We start from the raw sequence: 15471 nt of genomic DNA on the forward strand, positions 1-15471 counted from the left end.
CGATTCAATTTTGGTTCGATTCGATTCTTTTTAACTTATCAAATTTTCAGGACTTTGTCTGCTTCACCTTTACTGATTTGATCGAATCGAATTCTTATAATTCAATTTGATTCATTCTTCCTTGTTAAATTTTATTACATATCTTGTCTGTTTAATTTTTTAATTTTAATCGAAACGAATTTTTCAAATTCGATTCGTTTCCTTTTGACTTGTAAATTTTTTAATTTCCATTTTCAAGTTTAGTTTTTATTTTTATTTTCTTTTATCTTTTATGTTTACCTTTTCTAGACTTATCAGTTCTAATGTTTGTAAATGATGAAGTTTCAATAACATAATATGTTCTGTTCTCTAGATCTCCTGAGGAAAAAGAAACAGCTTGTGTTCATTTCCATGATAAAATGGTTGAGAGAATCACTACTTATGCAAGCAATTTCTGCAAACACAGAGATTTACTCAAGTTGGATTGAGGAATTCTGGACAAAAGCCCAATCCATGAAAGATGGGCACATAATTTCAACGGAAGTGGCTGGAAAGAAGCTCATGATAACTGAGGAGGTTGTTAGACAGGCTTTAAACATCCAAGACGCATCAGATCATTTCTTTGGCCGTCCAAAGAGGAAAGATATACAGTCGTTTGTTGAGGTTATCGGGTACGACGCCAAATGGACGACGTGCGAGAAGAAACATTTGCCGCCTTATTAGAAGTATTTGTTCCACATTGTTGCTAATTGTCTGTATGAACAGAAGGGAGGGTTTGACAAACTGAGAACTAATTGTTTTGGCATTATGGCGTGTCTCATAAACAAGACCAAGTTTAAATACTCAAGACACTTCTTATTGTGCATGCATGCGGATGCATTGACCAATAAACCTTGGATGATGTATCCAATATTAGTCCAAATGATTTTGGATAACATGATGCCTGATGTGCCCAAGCCAGCAACAGATCCTTATCACACAAGTATGGAAAAGCAGACAGTATTCAAGGCAATGATGGCACCACATGTGATATAGGAAGTTATAAATATCAGGGATAAGTTCCTGGTTTAAGTTCGGTTTATTTTCTTAAACCGAACCTACTGATGAAGAGTCTGGTTATGAAAGTGATGACGGTGATGATGATGATGATAGTGGAGATAATGATGAGCCTGATGATGAGGCCACTGAAACCGATCCGGACATTGAGTTGGAAAGAAGGTCAAAGAAAAAGCATGAGCGCAAAAGGAAGGCTGTCAGTAAGCCTCTGCTGGCAATCTTTCTCATGAGACTGAAGAAGAGGAGGAAGAACCCGAATAGCCGCTCAAGCGTTTGAGGAGAGTCGGGACCTCCCAGAAGTCCGTCTCTTCAAAGATGCCCTCGTTCAATGTAATCTTTCCTACTTCCAACTTCACACAGACACAGCCTGCCTAAACAACTACACCTCCACCCCAAACCACATTACCCGATCCTACCACTACCTCACCTAGCACTCTACCTCGCAACTTAGCCGCCAAGAAAGGTAAACATCCTAGGACTCCCAAAACCAAGTCTAAAACCAAACACACACCTAGGAAACTACATGACTCACCCACAACCTCACCCGACATCTCCCCAACAAGACTAGATGAATCACTACCCTCTATCTTAGAAAACCTACCCATTACCCCTCCAACTCACACTTCACCAATCCAACAAACCCAATCACCTCCTAGAATAACCTCACCTATAGGATCACCAGCTTTCACCTCCCCAATAAGAACATCTACATACTGGTTACAATCCTGTACCTCACCATCCACCACCACACAAGTCACTTCACCAATAACCCAAACCACAACAGAACCAACAACCCTACAATTAGCCCTTACCACATCAATCCAAACCCAAACCTTAACCACGCCAATCCAAACCCAAGCCCAGCCTACACAATCCTACCATCCCTCCCGCCATTACTCAAGCCACTTTCTGGCCCCAACCCCTCTGTCAGGTGGAAGGTATACCAAGGCTCAAGTGTACACTGATCCCATTCTTGAAAGGATACAGGCACTGGAGGGGTTAAACGAGAAGCGCGCTAAACAGGAGTTCTTGATGATAGAGTTTGTGAGGGAACAGAGGAAGAAAGAGGCTAACCTAGTGGAAAGGGTTGCCAAACTGGAGAATGAGCGTGAGGAAGATAAAGGCCTCATTGAAAGTCAAAGACTATGGATAGAAACTCTCCAGAAAGGAGTTGACAGTCAACAAAAACTTTTGACTGATCAATATTTGTCACTCGCTAGGCAACATGATGAAGGATAAAGGGTTGAATCGAGAGTCTCCTTTATTAAGAACGACTTGCCATCGTCCTCTTGTCTTCAAGCCAAGTTACAAGATGACTTAGAGAAAGGGACTGATCGGGTGTTGCGGGAGATAGATAGGTTGGAAGTCAGGATCGGCTTACTTGAGGGTGATCCAAGATCCTCAAGGAATGTCGGCACTCTCATTGCCGAAAATACTGAACTCCTATCCGAAATTAACATGCTAAAGGAAACGTCAGCCGAGCAAGATAGGTTGAACGAGATTCAATTGAAAGTCAACGAATAAAGGCTAATAAATACCTCGCTACCTCTGAGATCATGTAGATGAAAGATTGGGATTTGGAGGATCTCGAGGGTCGACTTAATGCTTTTTTTGGGAGTTGGGTGAATCCCAGGAGAGGATTAAGAAACGACAAAGGCAAAGAAGAACAGCAGGGTGAGGCTGGTCCTCGTGGTGTGAATGTGATTGTGACAAGTGGTGTGGACATGATGATGACGAGTGGTGTGGAGACTGTAGTTACCACAACAGTGCCTGCCAGCACTGTGGGTGGCGAAACTGTTATAGCTCCGGATGTTGGAGCTAAGGAGGAAGATAGTGAGGATAAATCGGATGATGAGGAGGAGGATGAAACAAATGAGGAAGAAGATGATCTCATGACAGTTTTGATGAGGATCCAAGCGATGATGACAACTCGGATGATAATAATGGTGGTGATGGCGATGCTGGCGGTGGCTGTGGAGCTGGGCAACAATCAGCTTCACATGATGATGTACCAAGAAGCAAAGCAACCAATCACTGATCCTGCCAAGAAAATAAAAGACACGGATGCTACGGCAGAGAAGGGATTCTTATCCATTTTGAATGTTGCTGAATGTGCAGCTACCGAGTCTCAAAGAAAAGAAGATGATGATGATGGCTTCAATTACTCCCAGAACCCGGATACACCGGTTGGTGTGGTTGAAGAAACGGTTTAGGAGCCTATGACTGTGGTGGCTCTTGTAGCAACTGGTGCTGCATATTATCAAGCGCCGAAGAGAAAGAAAAAGTGGTATGTTATCGGCAAATCCACGAGTCTCAAATGCCGAAACTATCAATATCACGATGATTCACCCATTCTGTACTGCAAATGGCACACTGACAGCAGAAGATGGGCAATTAGGCGTGCCAACGAGGATCTGACTTACTTGAGCTACTCTGACATGCATTCATTGTTACAATTTGACATGAATTGCTTCAGAAAAATTGTAGGAAGATGCTCTTATGACGAGAACCTGAAGGATGTTTCAAGCGCTTCCTAAGCAGAAAGTGGAAGGACGACTACCTTAACTTCACTCTCAACAAGGGTAGATCATTCCTTCATCCTACTGAAGTGGACCCAACACCAGCAAGAGAAGAAAGTCATGAAGGTATAAAGATGCGTGAAGACAAGGGTGAGCCAATCTACCATGGTGAACCGCTCACTCCCAACATGCTGTATGACTTTGTTTCATGGGAGTTTGACAATGGCACTAGGGAGGTGGTCATCCACTGTGAGACCATGAACACGCTTCGTTTCTTCGACGAGCATGAGCTGGCGGGTCTCTACCAGGAGGATTTGTTGAAACTTTATGATTCTCCTTTGTCCACGGTGGAAGATGTTCGAAGGATAACACCGACAAAAAGTTGAATAGTTCAACAAGTTTGTTCACTATTTTGTTGACAATCAACTATTTGGCTATTCGTCCCCCTTGAAATATGAGACCGACTAAAGACATAAGCAGAAGATAATACGAAAAGACTAGAGGGAGATTGTAGGGTCCTATTTTGTTTATTTAGTCTTTTGTATTATTTCATTTTCATAACAATGTAATTTACGTAGCTTCTGTCAGTTGTAACAAACAAGGTTTGGGCTCGAGGCCTTGTATGTTGAGCTCATTGGGCCGCTATAATAGAAAGAAGCATGTAATGTCTTCTACTATAAATGATAGAAGACATAACCATGCATATAACTTTTTGTCATTTTATCTTTATCCTTTCACCAACTCTCCCACTCTCTCCATTCCTTCTATAACCGGCTAATAACCAAACCATACAAGATCCAAGATCTCGATTACTTAAGAGTGATTTCCGCTAACTCTTAAGAAAATTGATCCAAGAAGATTGTTGTTTGATTCCGTTTATTGGATCTACATTTTTTGTAACCACCATTGAGGATTTTTATTTTATTTTTTTAATGAAAACTAGCCAAGATAAATAATACCAATATTCATTTACCAAGTTGCATCTATAATTAGGTTAAGTAATAAATAAAACTTAACTCGTTAGAGATTAGTTTTTCAAAATTTCATAATATTATGATTTTTCATTAAATTCATTCTAAATATAAATGTCATTTTGAGTGAGACGTAATTTATCCCCTTCATTTCATTTATTTTTCTTTTATCTTGGCAGGAAAGAATAAGTGAATGAGCGTTAAAGACAATGTAAGAAATTAAAAAAATTTAATAACAAAGAAATGAAAATAACACTTGACAATGTTGATGTGCTGGATGCTTACAGGATTTTTGTTTCATCTCCAAATTTCTTTTATAATAAATCAATTTCCTATTTAAGCATTTTTTTTTCTTCACATTTTAATCCTCCAAACATTCTCCACCCCATTACAATAAACTTGCTAATTACTCTTGCCTTTTCCACCAGCAACGATTAACCAATTAACCCTAGCAACACCACCACTGTGTACAACATCTTGTGGATGTGGAACTCTAATTCAGTGGTGGCAAACTCTCAAGAAGAAGATGATTCATGGGAGGTGAAAGCCTTTGCAGAAGACACCAGAAATGTGATGGGAACCACTTGGCCTCCAAGGTCCTACACTTGTACATTTTGTAAAAGAGAATTCCGATCGGCGCAAGCTCTTGGCGGCCACATGAACGTCCACCGCCGTGATAGGGCTCGCCTCCACCAAGCTCAGCCTAACTTTATAAACCCTAATATAAGTTCAGCTACTGCTTCCACTCTCTTAATTCCAACTCAAGAACTTGTTGCAAATGGTGGTCTATGCGTTCTCTACTCTTTACCAAAACCTAATGGGATTTTTGACCCTTCATCTTTAAATAATCTCAAAGGCAGTCCCTCTACTCTTTTATCCATTTCACCTCGTCCCGGTATTGACGAAGTCATCGATTATCCGGCATCCATGGCTCCACGTAGTTTCAATTCTTCGTTGTCAGATTCAAGCTACACCGAAGCATCTGCATCAACGAGCTTTAAAAGCAACGAAAAAGTTGGTCCTGACAAAAAAAGAAGAAAGACTGATTCAGCAATTGAAGGTATCGATCTAGAACTTCGTCTAGGATGCAGCTCTTTGGGTTTCTAAAACACATAGTGTGTTTTTGTGTGTGAATGTGTGTATTGTTTCTTGTTTTTGTTCTCAGTCTTCAATATCCTTTTGCTTTTCATCTGAAGGAGTTTTATTTTTTTGATTTCTTCGTGATTCAACAAGAAGGAAAATGATATCAATTTCCTTCAATTTACACATTTCAATCATCTAAATAAATATCGTAAGTGAGTCTTTTTACTATGTTTTTGGATGATAACTATATGTTTTTGCACACAAGCATATTGACATTAAGAAAACGAAATGCATTTTCAGTTAGATAATATAACGGATGCTTTCGAGGTAAATAATTAAAAGTATCATAAGAATGTTCACAAGGATGGAGTGTCATTTTCATGTGCAAAGTCGTTGCATTGTGATGTCTGTCAACTATTATCCGAAAAGCATTTTTGTTGCTAGTGCTATATATATAATATATATTAGTGAAATTAAAATGATAATGATGATTGTATTAGTAGATGCTTATAGTTTTTAACAAAAAGGAGTAACGACGCAGCCTTTTACTCGCTTGTCTTCTGTTTCGTTGTAAAAGAAAAGAAATAAAAGGGTGTGATCTTAATTAATTATCTTACTAGAACTATAAGGGTAGAGTGGAAGTTGTACTCCCACCCCTAACCATCCATAACGTTCTCTGTCCTCCATGCCAGCACCACATAGTTCTGACCCTAACCAGTCTATCTTTCAATCTATCAATCTCAAAAATGGTCATCTATTACCCAATCTATCTTTTAAGTTTCAACCATCAATTTGTAGAGAGAAAATTGTAGAGACAGATAGAGAGAAACAAAGAGAAAGAGGAATGCGAGAAGCGGCACGTATACCCCATGACGGGGTGAGTTTTTGGCAGACCAGTGTTCCCGTGAGGCCAAAACACCCCGGTGCCTCAAGAGTCAAGGGTGACTACTCGTCCTAACTAACGTAACTAAGTTCAGATCCTTAAAACTTCCAATCCTCTGACAAATGTTAACTTCAAAAGAATTTCTTCAAATACTCTCTTAGTTTTCTACATGTTATAAAAATGCTGCTAAGCTTTCACCGATTGTGGAGAGGACAAGGCTGTGTTTTCGCTCCTGATCATGATCGATCACGTACGCAAAGCTAACTGATCACACCTGCTGAGTTAAACAATAGCACCCACCAACAAATTAGACGCATTTCATCTACTGAATAATTGATAATCTTAAGTATGTTTACGAAATATAAACATAATACATTAGTACTTGTTTCCTTTTGATATTTTTGAACTAAATTTGTTTTATATTTAGCCGTTCAGAAATTTAAATATGTTTTATTTACGGCTATATAATCCATAAATTGAAAAGAGTTACTAACTAGGTTGTTTATAGGATTAAGTTTCTAAATAATGAAAAAGGACATGATGGGGTGCTGGAATGTGAACGGTGAAAATAAGGTTGAATGGGGTAAAATTAATGATCCATAATTTTTATTTATTTTTTACCAACGAACAGGCATTTTATTAAAGAGGAAATCAACAAAACTGAGGGATTAGCGTGCTGCTATCCTCTAGAGCAGCAGCAAGAACAAATAAACAAACAAACAGAAAAAAGCACCATCAAAAATAAATAGACAGCCACAGGTTAAAACTTTTCCAATCCTCCCATGAAACCGATGTCAACCTTGATCTATTCTGAATCCACAAGAACCCCAACACTTTAATTCTTTCCACCAAGTCGACCACTAGAGTCGGTTTTCCTTCCAATACCAGCGCATTTCTCGCTTTCCACAAAGCCCATATTGCAATAAACGTAATTGCATGAAATGCCTTTGCCTTCCTTTTTGTGAATTTGAAGTATTTATACCGATCAACAACATACCGAATACTAAACGCGTAAATACTCGGAATCGTATACCATGTTGCAATACTCGGACGTAGCGTTCACGACATAGAGACATGTGTTGTGCCATATGTTGACACATGACGTGTCATCAAGCCACGTGGCAACCCGCTGATGACTCAGCGAGTTTTGAAGACAGTCGTGCTATGCTAAGATCCTAGTTCTTTCTGCGTCGCGATACGCGACAGAGTGGGAAAATGGTATAACAGGGGGGGTTCATGGCTCATTCCACTTCACACCAAAACACACTTCTCATACACACATATTCTCATTTTGCGTGCCGAGTCTCGTTGTGCATGCCAAGCTTCGAGGTTCCGATAATTTAAGCCCCCGTACGCGACATAGAGTAGAAGTGTTGCTCGTCCAAGCGACGTTTAACTCTAAATACCCGTTTAAGGTAGAGGTTTTGCTTAAGTTAATACTTTATTATTATATTATATGCCTTATATCCTAATCGAGGTATTGCCTAAACTTTCAAACACTGATCAAATTTATGTTTACATAAGCTTTGTATATACAAAGATTATAGTTAAAATATAGTTTTTTCACAATTAAGAAACATAGAAAATTATATTCAAGGGATATAGTCAAAATATCATTTCTTCATGAATAAGAAACATATGATTTTACATACAAAGTTATAGTCATAAAATATTTTACATAAATATGACGTTTCTTCTTGAATAAGGTTATAGTCATAAAATATTTTACATAAAAATGTTATAGTCACATAAATATTTTACATAAATATTAAATATATAGTAAACAAACCGACCCCACCCAAGGTAAGCTCTCCTTGAATGAGTGATTTACACCATGAGAAACACACACATAAATGGCAAGCACAAGGCCCTACTTATAGCTAACACAATAATAGCCTAACATTCTTGAAGATCTTCTCCCCGTTGAAGCTAAACGCGTGCACCGAAGCTCTAATCTCGTATATGAATTTCTCGCCCACTTTATTATATTTATTATCTTGACCATAAATATATTATGAGTTTCGCCATATTGATATCGCAAGTCACAAATTATTGACCTTGCATCTGTAGCCGGATCAAGAGACGATCCTGGTATTTATGTAAACCTATTTTATTATAGGTTAAACATCATTCATTCGCGAAGGTTTTCAAACGAGATCACTATATCTTTCAGAACAGACATTTACAGGTAAATACGTTAAACCTTTTATAATTAGTCAATAAGATAATTTGGTTGTTTATCTTAAAAATTCAGTTAAATGTTTATAAGAGATTGCGTGATCTCTCATATACAGGATAGAAAATAAAGCAACTCAGAACAAGTACACATGTGTCTGGATCCGAACATAATTGAATAAGCAGTCATAACCAGTTCTCCAATGGGCATCAGTTTCCGGAGTACCTTTGAATTGTATGTGTATGGCAAGTGATACAAATCATAGGAATAATAGGCATTTTTGCTAAGTTGGTTAAAAAAACTATCTTGTTAAATATGTTTTTAAAGTCAACGATTCACCAGCATATCGCTAACGTATTTTTCCCAGCATTTCTGGGAATCATGTTAGCATAGGTAGCAAGAATGTTAGGCTATTATTGTGTTAGCTATAAAGAGGCAACAGATGTTTTGCTTCATATAGTTAGATGCTCCGTTATAAAGATGGCTTAGTTTTTAGTATAAAAATATTGTAAACAAACTAAACATGTATTGTAAATAAAATACTCATATATTTATTATCCGAGAAGTTTTTGAAATAAATAAACATTTTATTATTAAACGAATTCTTCTGCTAAAATAGCATCAATTCTTATATATTTATAAAACAGATACCAACTGACGGTCACACATATAAATTCTAAATCAGGGTGTGACAAGTTGTAGCTATCGACATCTTGTCAGCATGAAGAGGTCCATGCCTTATTTCGGCTTCTCATGTTAATTTAACTCCAATTTTTTTGTGTTGTGAAACTCACAACAACGTTGATGCATTACATAAAGATATAGAGGTTGACAACAACTTTAAAGAAACTCCAACCATAATGTTAGAGTTGTCAACAGATGTTAGCACGATAAAGAGGCAAAAAAAAGGCAGGAAACAGATGGTGAAGAGAACAGACACAAATAACTTAATATTAACTAAATTGATAACTGTTGAACGGGAAACTTCATAAAATGATAACCAACTATTAAAAATGTTTTAATTAGGTCACTCAACTTTAAAAAGTGTTTCAATTAAGTCACTCAACTTTCATGTTTGATTAAATTAAAGGTTTTCGCATGTTTTTTTAGCCGTTTTCTTTTTTGTTTTACATAGGAAATTTTTTTATCTTTTTTTTTAAGTTGACGCTGAATGGCGACATGAATTTTATTTTTTATTTTTAAATTTTAATATAATTAACATTATTTTTTTTTAAATTTAACTACATAGATTGCAAATTCCGACCCCATATTTTATCCTCCATTTCTTTCTTGACACACAAAAAATCAGTGAGACTTGATTTGAAGATTTAGTGACTCGATTTGGAACAAATATGCATTAGTGACCTAATTGGAACAATTTTTAAAGTTGGTTACTATTCTATGAGATTTTCTCTTGTTGAACATGTAAAACCAAATGTGACTAGAGAATTTAAGAAAGTAGAGAAGCAAAGCAACTCATTAACAAAAGCTCTCTACCTTGGAGGAGTTCTTTTCAAGTTATGAAGAATGATGCCGAGATGATAAGTTGAATGCGGGTTTCTTATGTGAAGAGATGGGAATGTGGTAAACTTGTTTATAAAAAGCAAGAGGCGAAGAAAGCGGTAGGGTTTAAAACAGAAGCGTGAAGCGTCAAGCATAAAAGCAAGAGCTTTTTGTTCACAAGACGAACATAATTATATATTTTTATATATGTATATATATTATGGGTTTTTAGCATCCAGAGCTATAATATATCTATATTTAAGCACTATATATGAATTAATATATAAACAACACATACAACTTAAAGAACATATTGTACAACATTTAAATGCTTAATAACCACTTGGGTACGAAAGACGAGCGCATCAAATTTGCTTTAAGTTGCTTTTTGCCTAAATATCTAGCCTCAAATTCGTCTTATAAACATTGCTTGCCTTGACTAGCCTAAAGCGAAGAGGCCCTCGTTTTAGGTCACCTCTCGCCTTGGCTCGTCTCAGGCCCGCTTTTTAAACTAAGGCGGTAAAAGGGTTTAAAAAGATTCTTAAACTAGTAAATTTTCACTTTTAGTCTTGAGTTATTATGTTAGTCATTTTGGTCGAATTTGATACGTAAGCTAGTAGAATAGTCTATAAATAAAACTCATGTAATATTTTGGACATTTTTGATATTATATAATAAACTTTTTCGCTTTTGATTTTCTATAAATGTTTGCAATAATGTATCCAACGCTTCATCTGTCACGTTATATGTCACATGATAGATGCATGGTTTATTTGTTTTTTTTAATATGTTGATTTTTTTATTATAAGCTACACGAGTGTTACAATTGTTTCGGTGTTGATAGATTATTATTAATTTTTTTAATGTCGCGCTATCGTAATGAACTTAACACAAATTAATGCACTGCTGCAACGCAATGGGTTCTAGTTTTATTTAAAGATGGTGAGATAATTGGTAATCTTGGGTTTCTAATAATCATAATGCAATAGGTGTGGATTGAATGCTAGAAAGGAACCATTTTGTGGACCAATTTGTAACTACGCAAACCCCACGGTGGCAGTAGACTGAAAGCAAAGCAAGACAACTGACTAGTTATGATTTTTTTTCTTCCAAATTAATTTTATTATGGTCATTTTTATTTTATTTTTGGCGTAGTTTATCTTCGACAGTGGAAAACTAGAAACATTTTTTTGCATATTAGTTCCTTTGTCGATTGTTTCAAAAATTGGTTGAAAATAAGGATTGTTCTAGAGATCCCATAAACAACCTCAGTTTAAATTTATGAAATTCATTTATGATTAACATAATTGTATTTTATATTTTTTTAAATGTAATTCGGAAAACAACTGAATATGCAAAATTTCTGAAAAACTGAAGATAGAAAAACAAAGACTGTCTTTAAAAAACTAACCACAAACTTAAAAACACATAATCAGTACTTTTAACATGAAAATTTCGGTTTTCAAGAAAAAACATTTGTAGGTAGAGATACAGCTAATAAACGTAGATAGGACCTGCAGCATTTTAAGTTATTATGGTAGAAGACATTGGTCCCCTCATCTCTTTATGAAGTCTCAACAATATATGTATCATTCTTGATCAGTACCATCTCTTTCACCTAGAACAACTTTATCATCTGATCAAATACTTTTCTTGTAAAATTTATGATTAAACTAAAAATCAATTGCATGTCTTGAGCAAGACAAATTTTAATCCGACATTCAATTTATACAAGGAAAATCAAGAACTAATAGTCTAATGCATTCATGAGTTTAAGTATAACTTATTAACTTTTATTAACTTAAATTCTAGAGAATTTGGGTGAAAAGTTTTCTTTTTTTGCTTTTAAGTGTTAAAGTGGACGTAGGAAAATGATATTTTTATCAAGTTATTATTTTTTTTATCCGAATGGGTCGATTGAAATAGCATGTTATGAAAAATATATGATAAAAACGACATCGTTTGGCTGGCTACTTGGCTAGAATATCATTTTATTGGTTTCTTCACATCATATCCAAACATTCTCCACCATTAATGTTTGTGTTTGTTTTCCCACTATAGCTTGTTGATCTTGCCTTTTTCTGTCAGCATTCCCCAACTAACCCTAGCTAGATCCACCTCGTATTTTTGTGGATGTGGAACACTAGTTCAATGCCGGTAGACTCTCTGGATCAGGAAGATGAGTCATGGGAGGTTAAAGCCTTCGCTGAAGACACCAGAAACGTCATGGGAACCACTTGGCCACCGCGGTCCTACACTTGCACATTTTGTAGAAGAGAATTCCGATCTGCTCAGGCACTTGGAGGTCACATGAACGTTCACCGCCGGGATAGGGCTCGGCTTCACCAAGCACAACCTAACTTTAAAAACCCTAATTCATCTTCTTCCAATCTATTAATTCCACCTGAAGAACTTGGAGCAGATGCTGGTCTATGTTTTCTCTTTTCCTTAACTAAACCTAATGCTATTTTCAAACCTTCATCCTTAAATAATGTGGATGGAAATCCCCTGCCTCTTCATTCGTTTAAACCTCATCTGAATACCGATAACTTCATGAATTTTCCAGCTGTTGCGGCGCCTCATAGCCTCAATGATGCTCTCCCTAATTCTAGAATAAATGAAGCATCAACATCCGCAGGTCATAAAATCAACCAAAGAGTTGGTCTTCACAACATGATAAAGAAGACTGATTTGGCAATCGAAGGTATTGATCTTGAGCTTCGTCTAGGATGCAGCTCATCAGCTTCTTGAAACATAAACATGGTGTGATTTATTGTGCTTGAATGTGTGATAATATTTCCTGTGTTTACTTAGAAGCTTCCTTCTTTTTCACATCTCAATTGAAAAGGGTACCTTTTATTGTTTGCGATTTTCAGAGGCTTTTATATATTAAAAGAAATAGCTGGAGATTGATTAATTTTTAGTCGAATAACGAGAGATTATTTTGAGGTAAATAAAATAAAATGTTAATAAAAAAATCTTATAGCAATGGAGGGTGATCATAAATCATTTCGTGGCGACATAGTTAAAATCAAATATGAATCCTTTGTGAGTTCTTAGTTCTCCTTTATTTTCTCCTACAATAACTTTTGAGTGCTTCAAATCCTAGATTGGTTTTGAACCACAAGAAGTAGCTAAGTTGTTAGTTATACTAATGTTTCTGAATATCCTCACGTATGTTTCGCCTCTTCCACATAAACCAGATAGGCCACATCCTGCTTCCTGGCACCGTTTTTGCGTCAATTTATTCATCTGGTAGCTTCAATAGATGATAGATTCTTGATTTGAGATGGCTGAAATAGCCCATTGATAGATCGATAGACAACCAACGGAATTGGTTCGTCCAATAAAGAAGATGATCTGCACTAGTATTGAATACACATCCATTAATCCTCCATACTCTGATCAAGAAAAATGCACCATGAATAGATGTTTATTATATTCAGGATGAGTTTATTAATTACAGAGAACTTTATATCTACACGGGGAAGGATCCTAGTGTCCACTGCCTTGCGAACGAGTGCTGATAAAATGCGCCAAGGTTTAACCAATTTTCCACACCATCAGTCTAACACTTCTCAATTCACTGACTTTCAAATTTTAATCGATTTTTAGCCTACTGATCTTATGATTCTTTTCCATCTCCACTGCCAAATTCGCCCGGTTAACCTAATGCCATATAATTGTCAACCACGTACGGATCACACACTTCATTGTGCTTCGATTAAAATTTTGATTGCTGACATGATTTATGTTTTATCCAAATGCTAAAAGGACATGACTTAATTTCTACGCCATTGGTCTTATCCATATCCTAGGTTAGGTTGGAGTCGGCGGTTGGCACCACAGGTTAAGTTGCAAATAAGGTCGTCTTATGATTCAATCAAGGGCTGGCAAAATTTTGGCACGATGGTTAGCATAAGTTTTGTCAAATAAGTTAAATGAGTTGGCATTTGGGAGGGTCGACACGCTAGTGACATATTAAAAACGTGTCTAAACTTGATCCTGGTAATGACACACATAACTTATTGTACTAAAGAGGTAAGTATATTAACAAAGCAGGATTATGAACTGTTTATTAAAATGATACTTCTTAATTTATATAAATAATTATGTATTGATTGTACTTTTTTAAAAGAAAATTGTTTTACTATATGAATCCCTAGAACATCAGCTGTGGCGATGGTCGTTTTTCACCTTACCGTCCTAGATGGTGATAAGAGTGGGGTTGGCGATAGGGTGGTGGCATGTGATTGCTTTGAAGGCTGACATATACCAGCCAGAGACCAATTCTTCTATTCGGAAAAATTATGAACTAATGAAGGAGTCCGGGGCTCTGACCGTGTGTCTGTTGAAGAATGTGCCGGTGACTCATAGACAACGGTTTGGTTAAAGGTACCCATCGGAGCTGTAGCAACCCATCTCGGCACCTTGTGTCGGATCGTTCAAGCACCAATGAGTACATTGAACTATCCATGTGGATGTAACCCTTTGTAGAGCCCATTTTATGTATTTAAGTCTTTTGTATTTGTACATTTACTTTCGGTTGTATCATGTTAACTATCGTTTCAAAATATGTGTGCTTGAGTTTAAGGCCTTGTAAACAAAGCCCATTTGGGCCCAATGTAATGAAAGACTAGTGCATGGAACTTGCACTATAAATAGTGCAAGCTTCCATGCATAAAACAACTTTTTGCAAAAACTACTAACTCTTACCTACTCTCTCCATCTCCATCTTATCCTCTAAACTTTCTATTTCAAGTAAATAGCATCAAACACCAACAAGATCCGAGATCTTGGTTAAGTTGTTGGTGATTTCCGCTAACCAACAACCGAGATTGACTCAAGAACGTTGTGAGATCCGGCTTCTTGGGTCACAACCTTAGATTTTGGTCACAACCTTAGATTTTGGTCCTGTTTTACTGTTTGAGAAGTGTGTTTAAGTGTATTTAGGGTTATTTCAAGTGTTTAAGGCTTCAAACCTGACATAAGGTGTATTTTGTTAAAGAATCGGGATAAACAGCGTGTTCTGCGGATTCTCCAGAAAATAAATTGCAATCGCACTATGATCGTAATCACATCGCATTCAAGAATCAATCACATTTGATCTCAATCACATTCCCAGAAAACCAATCGCATTTCGAGAAACCAATCGCATCGCATTCCCAGATAAACCAATTGCATCGCATTCCCAGAAAACCAATCGTGTTCCTATAAAATTAATTGCATCACATTTCCAGAAAACCAATCACATTCCAGAAAAATCAATCGCATCGCATCTCTTATGCAGTTGCGATTCAT

General features: G+C 36.6%; 2 protein-coding genes across 2 annotated transcripts; both read left to right on the forward strand.

Moving 5' to 3' along the window:
• The first annotated feature begins 4924 nt into the window (after positions 1-4924).
• LOC143556429 (uncharacterized) lies at positions 4925-5807 on the forward strand. The gene has a single exon (XM_077045749.1). The coding sequence runs from the start codon at positions 5009-5011 to the stop codon at positions 5630-5632; it is 624 nt and encodes a 207-aa protein (XP_076901864.1). The 5' UTR covers positions 4925-5008; the 3' UTR covers positions 5633-5807.
• Positions 5808-12303: 6496 nt separating this feature from the next.
• LOC143556430 (uncharacterized) lies at positions 12304-12921 on the forward strand. Its single transcript, XM_077045750.1, has one exon. It carries the CDS (start codon positions 12304-12306, stop codon positions 12919-12921), a length of 618 nt encoding a protein of 205 aa, XP_076901865.1.
• Positions 12922-15471: the final 2550 nt, after the last annotated feature.

Source organism: Bidens hawaiensis, unplaced genomic scaffold (genome assembly GCF_021521415.1).
Source record: "Bidens hawaiensis isolate Kalapana, Puna unplaced genomic scaffold, B.hawaiensis_p1.1 tig00018571_1, whole genome shotgun sequence".
In the NCBI taxonomy this organism is placed as follows: Eukaryota; Viridiplantae; Streptophyta; class Magnoliopsida; order Asterales; family Asteraceae; genus Bidens; species Bidens hawaiensis.